Source organism: Nanorana parkeri, unplaced genomic scaffold (assembly GCF_000935625.1).
Source record: "Nanorana parkeri isolate BGI_ZX_2015 unplaced genomic scaffold, ASM93562v1 scaffold1184, whole genome shotgun sequence".
NCBI lineage: Eukaryota > Metazoa > Chordata > Amphibia > Anura > Dicroglossidae > Nanorana > Nanorana parkeri.
Window position 1 is genome coordinate 675,247 of NW_017307452.1, and position 16,155 is coordinate 691,401.

General features: G+C 39.4%; 1 protein-coding gene across 3 annotated transcripts in view; it reads left to right on the forward strand.

The window, feature by feature from the left end:
• Window positions 1-16,155, forward strand: part of ATP2A2 (ATPase sarcoplasmic/endoplasmic reticulum Ca2+ transporting 2) — a 60,776-nt gene that overhangs the window by 31,763 nt on the left and 12,858 nt on the right. For 2 of the 3 annotated variants that reach the window (XM_018568423.1, XM_018568422.1), the window contains 12 exons: window positions 3,652-3,740; window positions 6,535-6,637; window positions 6,884-7,015; window positions 9,754-9,876; window positions 9,998-10,216; window positions 10,450-10,785; window positions 11,060-11,353; window positions 11,533-11,680; window positions 12,369-12,454; window positions 12,781-12,914; window positions 13,968-14,085; window positions 14,177-15,868. In XM_018568423.1, coding sequence (XP_018423925.1) covers window positions 3,652-3,740; window positions 6,535-6,637; window positions 6,884-7,015; window positions 9,754-9,876; window positions 9,998-10,216; window positions 10,450-10,785; window positions 11,060-11,353; window positions 11,533-11,680; window positions 12,369-12,454; window positions 12,781-12,914; window positions 13,968-14,085; window positions 14,177-14,446 — 2,052 coding nt within the window. In that variant the 3' untranslated portion in view covers window positions 14,447-15,868. Of the gene's footprint in view, window positions 1-3,651; window positions 3,741-6,534; window positions 6,638-6,883; window positions 7,016-9,753; window positions 9,877-9,997; window positions 10,217-10,449; window positions 10,786-11,059; window positions 11,354-11,532; window positions 11,681-12,368; window positions 12,455-12,780; window positions 12,915-13,967; window positions 14,086-14,176; window positions 15,869-16,155 lie in introns of those variants that run through there. The other variant, XM_018568424.1, reaches the window with a different exon arrangement.

A 16,155-nucleotide genomic window follows, 5' to 3' on the forward strand; every position in this document is an offset into this window, starting at 1 on the left:
GTGAACAGCCATATAATATTAAATCTGAATGTATGTGTCCATGATGCTGTTTCCACTTTTGCTTGTATTGTGGCTTTTGGGGAAAATGTGTCATTATTATGTGTACGACACTGGCATCATTTTGCCTGCACAGTCAATGTCACCTTGAATGTGTTTTTCGTGGGTGGGGGGAATTGAGAGGGGGAAAAAAAATCCAATCTTACCGTGCCAGTCGGCCAAGCCTGTGGTGCATTGTCTTGTTAAGTGAGTCATGGATGACTGGTCAATTTTATGGTTCTATCCCTCACAGCATTCTAAACAGATAAGGATGTGACCAAGCTATTGTGAGACTCATAACATATTTAGTTTCTTTTTGCTTAGAGGGGTGAGCTCTGGCAGAATAGCTACTTGGAAATAATGGATCTAGTTTTCGCTTGCATGTAAGGTTCTGCTTTTATACTGCAGCATAGAATTTTAATAATAAACCAGAAATCTTTAGATTCGCTGGTTACATAATTGCATTACAATTCTTATTCAAACAATGAATAACTGGTGTGATGTTTTGCTTGACCTAATCCACCGTAAGCGAAAAGGTTACTTTTCCTCTAAAGAGTGAATGCTGATCAGTATTCAAGAAGAGACTAGTTGCAGTGTCGTGTCATAACTGCTGTAGTCAGACGAAGGATTGTTCTGTTCTGTTTCCGAAGAATGAAGCCAAGGGACCTTGGCAATAAAGTATTAGATCTTGTCAGGCTTAATCTGTGTCTCCTGCTGTTAAAGGGGTAGGCAGCATCCTTTCAAGAAGAAAGCTAGATAAAATCTTTTGAGAAATTAAGTTGTGGAACATTTTGGTGGAATTGTTGGTGGAAAAGACTAACTTTGCTATTAAGGGAATGGTGGTATAGGAGAAAATTAAGTCTTAAGAATACTTTATGCAGTTCAAGGTTCTCTATGCAGTTAAATCTGCTGGGTTTATTCATGAATTCTTGAAATGAGGGACATCATTTAGCTGACAAATACTGTTTATACTGTATGTAAACGCTTGCTGTACATTCTCTGATACTAGCAACCCCCCCAGGGCCCTTTTTCCCCCGCTGACTCTCATTGCAGAGGGGGCCCTTTTTCCCCCGCTGACTCTCATTGCAGAGGGGGCCCTTTTTCCCCCGCTGACTCTCATTGCAGAGGGGGCCCTTTTTCCCCCGCTGACTCTCATTGCAGAGGGGGCCCCTTTTCCCCTCGCTGACTCTCATTGCAGAGGGGGCCCCTTTTCCCCCCGCTGACTCTCATTGTAGAGGGGGCCCCTTTCACCCCGCTGACTCATTGTAGAGGGGGCCCCTCCCCCTGCTGAGCTGACTCTCATTGTAGAGGGGGCACTCCCCCCCCACGCTGTAGACGGGGCCCTTTTTATAAATCCACCCGCTGACTCTCATTGTAGAGGGAGACCTGAAAGGTTCCTCTGTTAAAGTTGAGGAAGGCTGTTGTACATCCATTCAAATGTCTTTCCCCAAATATAGAGCTTATATTTCCCTGCCAGCAACCCAAATAAGAGGAAGTGTTTGTCTAAAGTTACTCTGTGCCAATAACAGTTTTTGTGGTTTTTTTTGTTTTGTTTTGTTTTTTTATGACTGCATGGGCACTTTCAAGCTATTGTCTGTCTGTATCTAAATTAGATGTTTAGTTTTCATTTTGCAACTTTGCTATTTTTAGGATTAAATTAAAATATAATAAATAAAATGTAAAATGTTTACGTGGTAACACACTTAAATCTTACAGGCCAGTTTAATGTTTAACTTTTATAAGTTCTTAAACCTCAGCTGACTATGTATAGATATACCCTGCAAAGGGAAAATGAGTCACTTCTGTGATGTTGATACCAGAGAATTTCTTTTTCTTTTCCGCAAAAGTACAAAAAAATGCATTAGCTAGAAAATAACTTAAAACCGCCAAATCTATTTTCTGAAAGCATAGACACTGTAGAATAAATTCATCGCATCGTATTTGCTTCCAAGTTTACACACTGCAGAGGACTGATGTACCTCAGTGTCCTCCTGCATGCCATACTGGCGAGGTTTGTAATCCCAGGCTCTCGGGAGGAGCATGAGAGCCTGGGAATCACAGAGGGTAGGGGGGTTCTGGCAGGGGGCAGCACCCTGTGAGTCCAGTAAAAGTGATTGGACCTCTCTAAAGCTGCCTGGATTACTTTTACTTTGAAGCTCTTAGTTTAAGAAAATAAACGTGCTTACGGCTCCAAGGTCTGGACATACAGGCTATGCCCAAGACTGTTTGTTTATAGGACAACTGTACCTTGTATACAATTTTATGGCCCACCTGAGAAATATGTGCTTTTGCCCTCGATCTGATCTCGTCCAGATCTGCACAGCAAGCATCCCTGCCAGGTCCCTTGCATCCTTTGCCATGAATACAACTTCCCATAGGAATGAATGCAGCCTCCATCAGTCCTGCAGAGTATGGCCCGCCCCATAGAAATGAATGCGGCCAAGGCACCCATGTGCAGGATGAATAGTATCCAGTGAAGATCACTGGAATAAAGGTAGTATTTCACAAGGTGGGCTGTTCTCAGGGGTGGGGGCATGCCTTGAAAAAAAAAATCTTGAATCATTTGTGTTGAGTCCTCATCATGCCTTCTGTCTGTCAGCGGGGAGGAGAGGGAAGCAAAATGTTTCAACCAGGAAGTAGTAGTGATGTGGTGTGCCAAAAGTCTATAAATGAAAAGATTGGCTTGCAGAGTTACTGAATCCTGTGTCATGTTAAGTAGTAAATAAAAGTAATTCGCTGTCACACACTTGAAGGGTTTTTAAAGTATTGATATGTTTATTCAATACCTAATGTCACATACTGTCATACGGTGCTAACGTTTCGGGTCCGCACGGGGAACCTTCATCAGAGCGACAGTGACCTCTGATTACAATTACTTGTTTTTACTATTAGTGTTTTGCACAACGCCATCCGTGTGGTCACCTGGGCACCACATATACCTTGTGGTTTTGAGACCGTGGCGCTGCGAATGGGATTTGTACTTTGATAAGTAGTAGACATATTTTGTGTTGGCTGTTTTTCATAGCTTTTTGTCTGGAGTTCCTCTTCCAAGACAAAGCCACACAGCAGCAGAATTGCAATCTGCTCTTAGCAAGAGGTCTGTTAGACAAATTGGTGAGTTGCAAATGAGGTGACTGTATGCACCTACTCTATTCCTATTCTACAAAGTAAAAAGCACTAGTTTAGCTTGGCTTATGTTGGGACTGTGACATCTAGTGGACCTAAGTTCTTATGGCTCAAACTGGTTTGTTGGCCTGGAGAATTTTACCTGTTGCTGTATCTTCCATTTTGGGAGAAATGCAACGTCAAGACATGGGTGATTTTATATTGGAGCTCATGTTAAATCAATGTATTTCAAAGCCTAATGTTAAGACCAGAGTTGTATGTGAAAGGTGTTCATTTAAATAAATCTGTGGTATGGGAGATCACGCTTATACAGTGTTTTCCACTTGGTGTGCTTCCAGGCTTTTTTTTTATTCTGGTTCTGTTTCAAGGGGTCATACATTTCTTAAGGCAAATGGGAGTAAATATGAGCGCAAAACATAATAAAAATGTAATTTCATCTTTAAAGTTGAACCCTACTGATGTGTTTTTTTTTTTTAAATCTTCCTACAGATGTTTGTTGTTGATAGAGTTGAAGGTGATAATTGCTTCCTGAATGAGTTTTCCATAACAGGCTCCACGTATGCTCCCATAGGAGAAGTGTAAGTTTCTTTTGAATCTCTTTACTTTCTGGCTGATTGGTTTATCTAAAATGCATTGTCATTCCATGCTGTCATTTTGAGAGCAAACTGGGGACCGATTTTAAAGGAGAACTATGAGGTGAGTGCTTTTCACTCACCTCATAGTTCTAGCCGACCTGTGACAATGAGACTGTCACAGGTCGGCTCAGTAGATTGGGAGGTGAGCGAACACATACTGGAGTTCGCTCACTTCTCGATCCTGTCACGACTCTCTGCCGTGACAGGGGAGGGGATGGATTCCCCCCCTCCCCGCTCCGATCCGCCATCGCTGACTGGTGGAACGGACGGGGGAGGGGGCGGGTACAGCTGGCTCTGCCTCTAGATAGGCAGAGCCAGCTGTCACTCACGCAGCTGGGCGCATCTCGATGTCGGGATGCGCTCCGGCGTCTCAGTATACCGTGAGCTGTAGCTCGCGGTATACTGAGCTTAGGGTGACGGGAGGACGCTAGTTTGTGTCGTCCTGTTACCCTAAGGAGAACTATGGGGAAAAGCCCTGACCCCATAGTTCTCCTTTTAGGTAGCTCTGAGGCTGTCATCAGTCCCATACACTGATGTGTCGCAGCTTACATGCTTGTTCCAGGACAGGGACTCGCTAAGTAGAGCAGTCACTGGTGATTACATACTTGTATCTTACACCTGCAAAAACAAGTTGGCAACAGCAGCTCCTAATATTTTTTATTTCCTAAAGCTGGGAGAATGTAGTGCATGCCATTACTGGTTTATTACTTACAAATTATGCAGCGCCCGCAACATATAATGTGTTGAATATCATAAACCCTAAAATTAATTTAAATATAAATATAAGATAATTTTAATAAATAAATAAGTGATTCAAATAAATAAATTATATTCATATAACATACACATGAATATTCCGTGCCTTTAAGATCTTTTTTTATATAAAAAAACCATCAATGGCCCTGGATCATTGATCCCACAGGGTATGTGAAATAATTAGTGACAACTTCCAAAAATTGTTAGTTGATGTGATGTGTCACGATCCAAAAAAACTGTTCAAAAAATATTCCAAAGAAGACAAATGTTCAAAAGAAATTCCGTGAACTTTGTTGGGGATAAGGGTTAATACCACCTATATCCCCTCAAAAGGTGCACTCACCGTGAGTAGTGGCTGTGATAAGCAGCCGGAAAACGCTCAAACAGAAGCTCCCAGGGCTGAAGCATCCATCCACCGTCTCGTTGTGCTCGTGAGTAGTGGCTGTGACAAGCAGCCGGAAACCGCTCAGTTGTGCTCTTCAGTAAAGGATATGTCTCCCCGTTTTATGGAAGAAAAAAGCCTTTCATTGTGTAATATTTTTCAAGGCTTTATTAAAAACATCAAGTTTAAAACGAACAACCAAAATTTTTTTTGTTCGATCAATGTAAAACAGCCTAGGAACGGAGTCCTGTATTCAGTATGGCGTGTAGTGAGGCCCGCCCCTACGCGTTTCGTCGTCTTGACGTCTTCAGGGGGTTTTAGCAGGTCACTGGTTACTGGTTTATTACTGCTAATCATAACTTTCTGTGCTACCTGTTTATGCCCTGCTTGTTACTACTGTGGCATCTCTACCTTCTCCCTTTTTTTATAGTGTAATTTTGCAAGTAGCAAGGCTAGTGGGAGAAGAGCACAGTGACACAAGAAAAAAGGGGCATTAAAGCATACTAAATATTTCTTTTGGACCAGGTTCACACCGTTGTCGCAGCTTTTTTTTGGGCCTAAAATGGGCTTTCGGGAGCATTTCCATGCATCCCAGTGCATTCCAGCCCAGAGAAAATGAGACCAGCAGTATTTTTATTTTTTGCCTGGTCTGGAACTGACAGTTCCTCCTGTAACATAGTTGTATTTACTGTTAATCCTTCAGTTGATCTATTGTTGTTTTTCCAACTTCCTATATAAGGTGACAATAGAACACCTGTTTGTTCTTCAGTTTTATTGTCATCTTGTGGGACAGGGTAGTCTTGGATGTACATATCAATTTAAATAGTATAAATAAAAGCTGATACACGTTGGTGTTTGGTTTGTCCCAACCCTGTAACTGCCACGTTTGTTGGACAGTTTGCTCTGTTGAAAGAAGTGGAAACATACCGGATCTACTGATGGGATCAACAGTTTATAAAATGGTTACAGGGTGCCCAGGGAAAAAAAACATGCAATAGACAAGACTGTAGTATGTCATTTTTAAAATGTTTCCTATAGTTCCACTTTGGCCGGAAGCTAAAGGGGGCGGGGATTCATAATTGGTTGCTATGATGCCAGCGGCCCATTGTCCAAGCAACCAATGAGCAGCAGCATGTCAGATTTGTGACCACCTCCCATTATATACATGCCCTACTCTGAATGCTGACGTCTCTCGTACACCAGCTCAGAGTTGGCCTTAATTACCGTCCGGTTTCCAATCTGTAAACTGGCAGTAATTCTTTCTGAATTTGTTGCAGCCATAGTGACAGATTCTTAAAGGGGCACAATTAACTTCATGAATCTCTCACAAATGTTGGTAGGGCTGGCAAAAGGGCTTTTTGAATTTGGTGCAGGACCTTTCTAAAAGTCCATACTGCCAGAAAAGTTGTGCTAAACCTTTACTGAAAATTGTTTTACTTGACATTTTGTGCGTTAGCAGTACCTCATACACTGTTTCATTTTGTTTTTGGGTACCTTGTATTTGGAAAAAAAAGTGAAGGATCTTTTACACTAATGGGACATACAATTTTGTAATCTGAATTTTGTTTTAAGTTTGCATTTTCCCATTTTAATCAATAGGCTGAAAGATGACAAACTTGTGAAATGTCACCATTATGATGGCCTAGTAGAGCTTGCCACGATCTGTGCACTTTGCAACGATTCATCTTTAGACTTCAATGAGGTTTGTATTTACTATGTATGTATGTATGTATGTATGTATGTATGTATGTATGTTTTTTAATTTTTTTATAAAGCAAATCTAAAGTGTTTTGCTATTGTGTAATGCAGCCAGCGGTTCTCTATGTTCATGATTTACTTGACCCAGACTCCTTTCTAAAGGCAAATGTTTTATAGGATATTGGTATACGTGCCAATTATGTTATGGATTTAGGATATGTCTGCCCTAAATTCTTTTTTCTGAATGTAGGCAAAGGGCGTTTACGAGAAAGTTGGAGAAGCTACAGAGACTGCTCTTACCTGTCTGGCTGAAAAAATGAATGTATTTGACACAGATCTAAAGGGACTCTCAAAGATAGAGCGTGCCAATGCTTGCAACTCGGTTAGTCTTCTATTTTTTTTTTTTTTCTTTTAGTTTGTATTTTCAGAGAATACTCAGTAAATTCAAACTAGTAAATTTCACATTTTGTGAAAGCTCTTTGAGAATGGTTAGAGGTATACAGGAAATCTCAAGGCTCCATTAAAAAAGGTTGATGGGTGGGCCAGCTTACTCCTCTGTGATGCTTTGGTAGTGTATGATGATGATGCTTCCTTATAGCCAAGATTGCCAGAACTCTTAATTTGTTTTATGCTTTATAGCCATCGTGTGCAGTTAGGGGGCTCATAGCTAAGAGGGGCTGCTGTTACCTATGTGCTGTCTTCAGGGCTCCGGGTCCTCTCCTGCTTTGCAGACAGCAGTTAAGGGCTTCATAACCGTTTGGTGTGGGGTTTTTTTTTTCTTTAATGCCTTTTCTGACCTCACTATCTTGTATGATTTAACAGCACCCAGGCTGCTGTTGTGGTGCTTCCACTCTTGCAGGAATACACATTTTCCTGAAATCTCTTGATTGTGGAAATCTATAATCATAGACTACCATTAATTAAAGATTTGTTTTATCTTACACGGCTAATTAAAATATAATTAGCCGTGTATGTATTTAGGGTACTACACCCCAAATTTACAAAAGCATAACAGATAGGGGGGGAGTGGGGGTGGATAAAGGGAGTGTTGGGTACCTTTTCTAAAATTAAACTGTACATGTATATGATAAAACCTGAATATATTTTTAATCCATTTCATAAAATACCAAATGTGACATTAGTTGACTTAAAGCAGCAGGGCTAACACTGCACAGCAAGGGATAAGTGCTTGTTTTTGCCTAGGGTCAAAAATAAAAGATTTACTCACCCAATTCTTTGATTCAGTTGTGTAGTCCCTACTCCCCTTGGCCCTCTTATCTCTTCCACTCACAATACAAACGTGCAATATTAGAGTCCCCCCAAAACTGTGGAATAATCCTTTTTGATCATGATGTACTGGGCAAGGCTAAACTGAGAAACCATCTTGCTTTCAAAGCGTTTCATGGTCAGTGCCGCTTCCTCAGGAGAGGGCTACAACAATTGTAAATATCTGTTAAAATCTTTTCCCAGTAAGATCTTAATGGGTCCCAGCCAAACCCAGGGTTTAGGTGAGAAGGCAGAAGAGGAGAACCTTTTAGTGCATCATGGAGCCTCTTTTCTTTGAGGAGACATTTTTGTTCAACATGGATGTGGCTATACTCCAGATACCCTTGAGGTAGCCATACGCCTATAGATTTATCTGCAGATTTTCTATGGTCAGATGTAGGGCTGCAGCTAACTATTATTTTCATAATCGATTAGTTAGCCGATTATTGAGCAATGCAGAAAACCAATGTATAATACACCGTCACACTGCACAACATTAGCAGCTATAGAGGAACAAGAAATCCCAACAATAATACATTATACAGGCTGCTTAATGTATTATTGCAGGGATTTGGTGTTCCTCTGTAGCTACTAATGTTCTGCAGTGTGCCGTTTAAAAAAAAAAAACAGCAAACATTAAAAAGCTCCCGGCGGATCTCGACTTACCTTGAATGACGGTGTTCTCGGCGGGCAGCGGCGTTGTTCGTTCTCGGCGGGCAGCGGCGAGTTGGGAAGCTCACCGGGAGGAGAGGGCCAGACGCATGTCCTCAGCGTGGACGCGGCGTCGCGTGACACCAGCGTAGGCGCAAGCGGCTTAACTGACGTGGGCGTGGCGTAAGAGGTGGGCGTAAGCAGCGTGCGTGAGTGGCGTGCAACGGCGAGCGGGAAATTTGAATTTTAGCCGATGAATCGACAATGGAAAATGTTGGCAACGTTTTCCATCGTCGATTTTAATCGAATAATTGTTGCAGCTCTAGTCAGATGGAAAAAGTGCAACAGATTCCTCCATCTATGCTAATCTGTAGATGGAGGAATTTCCCACTGGGCCAAGCTTCAGTATCTTGCTAGTCGGCCCCTCTGGCTCTAAAACCCCTGAACAATGCTTGCATTCAGTCAGATTGGTCAGGTATTTTGACAGGCAGCGGGGCTGACTATGTGTATGGCCAGCTTTAGAAAGAATAAGACACAGATGGGAAGCAAACTCCTCCATCTCCTTTAGCTTCATCCACTGTGATGGCTTCTTCATAAAAGATGTTTTATCTTCTGTCTATTAAGTCGATGTCAAATTTGGTATTTTATGATATGGAGTAAAAAGTAGTCTGGTTTTATGATCTATATGTGTACAGTTTAATTCCAAGGTATCTAAAAAGTCAGATACAATTTCTTCCTTTTTGTTAGCGCAGTTTAAAATAAGTTTTGGGCTCAGGTCCATTTTGTTCATCCTCCATGGCTAAAAGTTAAATCCTTGCGAGCAACGCTACCAGAACACAGTACTTCTAAAGAAGGGTAATCCAATTTGTGTAATATGGAATTGAGGAGACAGCCTGTCCAATAGAGGAGCCAGCAGGATTATTATTAGGGTCCAGCTTCATTAGCAATTAGACAAAATCTCAAACGCTAGGCGCCAGCTGTAATTTTTAGGGAGCATTGGCTGGGATTTGTCCAGCCCTGGTTTAAACTAAGAATATATATGGCGCATTTTGAAGATGGGGATTGTCTTGTGGTGGCGTGCAGAAATAAGCTGTGCATTACGTCTAGCCTGATGCAGCCAATATTGGCCTGTTTAACAGCGTACTAGTTTCTTCTGCTATAAAACATGAGATTTGCATCTACAAATAAGTTGTTTGTTTACAGGTTATTAAACAGTTGATGAAGAAGGAATTCACATTGGAGTTCTCAAGAGATAGGAAATCTATGTCTGTTTACTGCACACCAAACAAACCAAGTCGCACTAACCAGAACAAGATGTTTGTCAAGGTAAATGAATCTCCTTTCATGCAATAAAGATTTTATGTATTGTTGTTTTACCCAAATTCTATTTGCTACAATATTTTTGTTTTGGGTTTTAAATTCTTTTTATACTGATCTGTTGTTGTAGGGTGCTCCTGAAGGTTTAATAGATCGCTGTACTCATATTCGTGTTGGAAGTGCAAAAGTACTATTGACAGCTGGCATTAAACAGAAGATTACGACTGTGATCAGAGAGTGGGGCTCAGGCCGAGACACTCTGCGCTGCTTGGCTCTGGCAACTCATGATAACCCCCCACGGAAAGAAGATATGAATCTTGTGGAATCTTCCAATTTCATTAATTATGAGGTAAAGTATTTCTTTTGAAAAATGGATGCTGATTTTTCCCCCCCCCCCCAAAAAAAAAGAGAGAAACAAGGATATATAATCCGTCATAAATGCAATTTAAATCAAGCAAGAGGACCTTGTTGCACTGTTTCAACTAGCAATGTATTTAATAGTTAATGGTAACTTTTTTATATATTTTCTTACATGATTTATGTATTAAAGTTGATTGTCTTTTAATGTTTCCCTACCTTCAGACTAATCTGACTTTTGTCGGCTGTGTTGGAATGCTGGACCCTCCTAGAACCGAAGTGGCTGCATCAGTAAAAATGTGTCGGCAGGCTGGAATCCGCGTGATCATGATTACTGGTGATAACAAAGGCACAGCAGTTGCAATTTGCCGACGTATTGGTATCTTCCGTGAAGATGAAGATGTTTCTGAAAAAGCTTACACAGGTCGTGAGTTTGATGAGTTGTCACTGGCTGCACAGAGGGAAGCTTGCATGAATGCACGCTGCTTTGCTCGTGTGGAACCTTCACACAAGTCCAAAATTGTTGAGTTTCTGCAGTCTTTTGATGAGATCACAGCCATGGTAAGTAAATGAAGAACAAAAAATACTATTTCATAGGGCTATAAATATGTTGATCATTATTCTGTGAGGTGTGAGACTTTGGTTTAAAAATTAATCTGGAGTCTGGTGCTGTTGGAATATACTAGGATCTCTGAAGGCCTGCCGCGTACTGGATATTTGTTGTTTTACTGTATTTTTATGTTTGCAACCAAGCTGATTTTAAAAAAAAAGGAAGTATATCGCTCTGTTTTACTGAAATCTACTTTACACTGAATGGTGAACATTTTGGTTTTAGACTGGAGATGGTGTCAATGATGCCCCTGCCTTGAAAAAAGCAGAAATTGGAATAGCTATGGGATCTGGGACTGCAGTTGCCAAAACAGCTTCAGAAATGGTGCTGGCTGATGATAACTTCTCTACAATTGTGGCTGCTGTTGAGGAAGGGCGAGCCATCTACAACAACATGAAGCAGTTCATTCGGTACCTCATCTCTTCAAATGTTGGAGAAGTGGTTTGGTATGTATCAGATGAGGCCTGCTGTTTAGTTGGCACTGTTTTCTTTTGGGTTCGCTTACTTTCCCTGAAAACAGTCTTTTATATGTATTTTCTCTTTAAGTTATCTGTAGCTCATAGGGATTGTTGAAGATATCTAACTTATAATTCAAATTTGCACTGTATAGACTTTGTAGAAGGGTTTTAAGTAATGACTTTTTTTGATACACAGATATCTTTTTAATTAGCGGATATTTTGCTATGTAATTTCTTAAGCTATGGGTTAACTTGGTGACTGATGGTCTTCCTGCAACTGCACTGGGCTTTAATCCTCCAGATCTGGACATCATGAGCAAGCCACCCCGTAATCCTAAGGAACCACTCATAAGCGGCTGGCTCTTCTTCCGTTACCTAACTATCGGATGTGAGTATCTAATTTTTTAATGTTAGGGGGGGGAAAGCATGTGCATTTGTATATTTAGACCTTTTTGACTCTGTTCTGTGTAAATACAGGGTGTTTCCTGCCTGTCGTCATTTTGCTTTAACAAACATTAGAGATTGCCAAAACGTGTTCTGAAATGTTTTTGTATAATCTTCAATTACCTTTTATTCCTGAGCATGAGGTACATTTCTTAACGTGAGCCTACTACATTTCACATGAGTCAATAGGGTGTATGTCAGCATTATCAAATCACATTTTTAAATTAAAATATATCCCTTTTCTTGCCATGACCAAAAAGGCTGAGAGCGTCATCATATCACTTGCAGCTTAGGCAATGATCATAGGTGCTGTGGCTACCTGTTATTTGTGATTTGTTTTACCTATTTAAATAATTTTTAATCAATTATAATTTTGAGATGAGAGGAATAGGGCAAAGCTTACTTGTGTAGTTGACAACTATGACTGTACCTAAGTACATGTATAGATTTATAAACTTTGCACAAATAAGGTATGTAAATTAACCTTTTGATAAAATTCTTTACACTTAACTGATCGTTTTCACATGTATCTCTTAAAGACATGTGTTGTCATCAAATCTTGTGATATACAAAACAATTAAAAGCTAACTCTAATACCCTTTCCCTTTTCCCCTTCTTTGTTTTTGCCTTAGGTTATGTTGGTGCCGCAACAGTTGGTGCTGCTTCCTGGTGGTTTATTGCTGCTGATGATGGACCAAGAGTGACCTTTTATCAATTGGTAGGAATATATTGTGATTTTAGGTGTATGGGGAAGAATTAATCTTTTCATATCGATGTCCCATGCTTTTAATACATAAGATACATTTTGTGAAGTGAATTTCATAATCTGTATTTTTTACCTTTTTTTTATATTACAGTATGATCAAATACTTTATATGGATATGATCTTTTATTTTGCTAACAGGTGGTTATTGGTGATTCTTGCATGTAAAAGGGGAAAAAAACTATTTTAGCAAGAATTTTACAATAAAAATATATGCAACCTTGTTGAAAAATGTGCTTAGTGGTTGTATTTCTGGTAATTCAGATTTCTTTTTCTTCCAGAGCCATTTTCTTCAGTGCAAAGAGGACAATCCAGATTTTGAAAATGTTCAGTGTGAGATCTTTGAGTCTCCTTACCCAATGACGATGGCGTTGTCTGTTCTTGTCACTATTGAAATGTGTAATGCATTGAACAGGTAACTTTAACTGCACATTGAGGGTCATCTGCAGTCTATAATTCTCCCAACCATGTTTTATTTACAGCAAGTACCCGCCTATTAACCTCTCAAAATTCCAGCACGAATAGAGGCTCTCTACTCCGTATTTGATTAGGCTTGCTCTACCCCCTCCAAAGCGGTGCTCTAGCCTGACAATAGGACATGCATGCACCAAGTCTGTTTGGGATGGAGGGTTGCTTAGTACCCCAGTAGGTGGGTGAAGATGCTGGCTGCAATACAAGGCGTGATCTAGAACCTGATGGTGCCATATGTTCACAAAGTATCCTTGTTCAGTATTGGTTTTATTAATTGAGTTTCACTTTAAAGTGTTTTTAACTCAAATTTGTAGTTAATGGAGATACTTCCTGTGTGGAAAGCAGATGACAAATCGGCAGTTTCTTATTGGATACTGACTTGATGTTTAATGTGCTCTTGCAATGATTTTAATCTGTAAGTTTGGGGTTAAAGTGATGCCCATTATTGCCTAAATTAAGGCCCAACTCCAGGGAAATAAAGTTTTTTTTGGTTTTTTTCCTTGCAGTGGAGCTGCAGATTAGGCTTCAGAACTGAGCATATTTAATATATTTACTATGTTTTTATGACCAATTCTGTTGAGGGTCTACCTGCTTGGAGCAGTTGTCCATGCCTTGTGGTCTGTGACCATCTTCCTAGGGAATCTGGTTTTACTGTGTTATGTAATGTCCATTAAGATTATCTTTTATCCAGGTCATGGTATAGCTAAGAAGTCGTTGGTCTTATTCAATTGGACAAGTTTTGTAATGTTTTTTCGCTAGTGACTTAATATGGTGAAACACCATCATTACTGTGTTGTGTAATGTGTAGCTCTGGTTTTCATATGCTACAAATGAATGGAAATATCAGACTTTCACATTTCTTAATTTTTCTTTTAATTAAGTGTAATTTTTACAGCCATGGGGTAAATGTATCTAATTCCTGTGTTGCGTTCCTGTATTTTAATGACTTTGATGTGCAATAGACATAGTATTAAGAAACATATATTTTTTTTCTCAGCTTGTCTGAAAACCAGTCTCTTCTGAGAATGCCCCCGTGGGAGAATGTGTGGCTTCTGGGATCAATTTGCTTATCTATGTCCCTCCATTTCCTAATTCTTTATGTTGAACCATTACCTGTGAGTACTATTGCTTTTTACAACATTTGCGTTATTTTGCACTTTGCAGAAATCTCACTGACTTTACATTTTTGTTCTGCTTTTTCTATAGCTCATCTTCCAAATTACTCCATTGAACCTGATTCAGTGGTTGATGGTGCTGAAATTCTCATTACCGGTTATACTTCTGGATGAGACACTTAAATTTATTGCCCGTAACTACTTGGAACCTGGTAAAGAGTGTGAAAAGCCTGCCGCCAAACCGTGCACTTTTTCAGCATGCACTGAGGGGATTTCTTGGCCGTTTGTGTTCATTTCCTTACCTCTGATTATCTGGCTTTACAGCACCGACACTAACATTACTGAGATGTTTTGGTCTTGACTGACATTTTTACGGAATGGAAATGTTTAACTTAACCAATTCTTTTTTTTGTTTGTTTTTTTTAATTGTTTAAAGCAACTGTCTATTTCTGCTGAAATTTCACATGAACGTAGTGCTGGTGAAGGCAACTTTGTTTCTCATACTAGGTCTTATTTGGCTTCTCCCAAACGCACATCTCTTGATAAGAGGTGCTTCACTTTGGTTTGGGTTTTTTTTTCCTTTTGTTTTATACATATACACTTAGTGTTCATGTACAGAGAATTAACACTATTTTATGCAAATATTTTTTGTAGATGGGGAAAAAAAAGCATGTACAGTGTTCTGTTTCATAATATTAATTCTCGTTTAAAAAAAAAACCAAAAAAAAAAACACCCAAACATAAGGAAGCGAAAAGGAACTTTAATTTTGATTCAATGGACATTATCTGCAGAAAATTAGCAGCAGATTTAGGGAAAGTGATTTAAATGTCTAAAATACAAAGCATGATCTGTCTTTTTGCATGGTCATTTGGATTTGGTTTGATATCATTAATGCTGTCTGTTAAATGGGCTTTTTAAATAGCCATAAGCCATTTTTCCTGCACAAAGCAGATAACTGCTACCTCAGTCAGTATTTTTATTTTTTAGTTTCTCATTTCATTTATATATATTTTTTTTCTTTTTGTCTGTTTACACAGTTTTTCGTAAGAGGTATGCCTGTTTGCTTGTGCAGCTCATCCTACCCCCATCTAGTTCAAATAAAGTTTCCTCCAGTAGATTTTTAAGTTTATTTATTTAAATGTCTAATGTATTTTATTGTACGACATTTTCATTTTGCCAGTGTTGCCGATCTCATGGGCTATACTTCACATCCTAGACAAAAATAAAAACATTTTAATGGACAGATAAACCAATGTCTTGTCTTGACGAACTGCTTTATCACCCAAGTTCCTTATCTCCTTTTTTTTTTTTTTTTTTCATTAGAACATATTGTGTGAATGTGATCAAATAATTTGCACTGCAAAGATAAAGCTGGATCTTATTTCAGTTGTTGGCACGCAAGCATCCACCTATTATCATTGCAGGTTATTCTGCTAACTTGTATTACCAGAGTTGGGGAATTAACTTTGTGTATTTAATTTTTTTTAACTTGTAAATAGAACATGACCAAATGAACATATTGTATAGATCTATTTTTATTTGAAGGTGACACTAATGACCATCGTTTAACTGTTAGAGCATGTTTTTAGGTTGATTTTCCGTCAGCCTCCAAAGTTTAGATCATTAACCGTCCTAATTGTGGTGTTTTTCTCCAAATGCATTCCAACACATCAACTAAAGTGAGTATTCATTGCCTTTGAAACACTCCGTCATAGCCAGTTCATGTAACGATGCCAGAAATAAGTCTGTATTGTTGCTAAAGAATAAAAGTGGTTAAGTTTCCCATTGCTTTGCACTGAGTCTGTCCTGCACATTTCATGTACATACGCTTTGCAGACCAATCGCCTTTGGGCAAGTCTCTTAACACCTAGATGGCATACAATAACAGACAATGGTCCTGTAGATTCCAAAAGGAATTTTTATTACGGGTTTACTAAAATTACAAGCCAGTATGTCAAGTATTTTTGGCTAATTGAAAACTAACACTTTGCAATCTTTCTAGGGGCAGGTCGTCTTTTAGATTCACTTCTGAAACTTTGACCTATTTTTTCTGACAAACTTTTCAATAT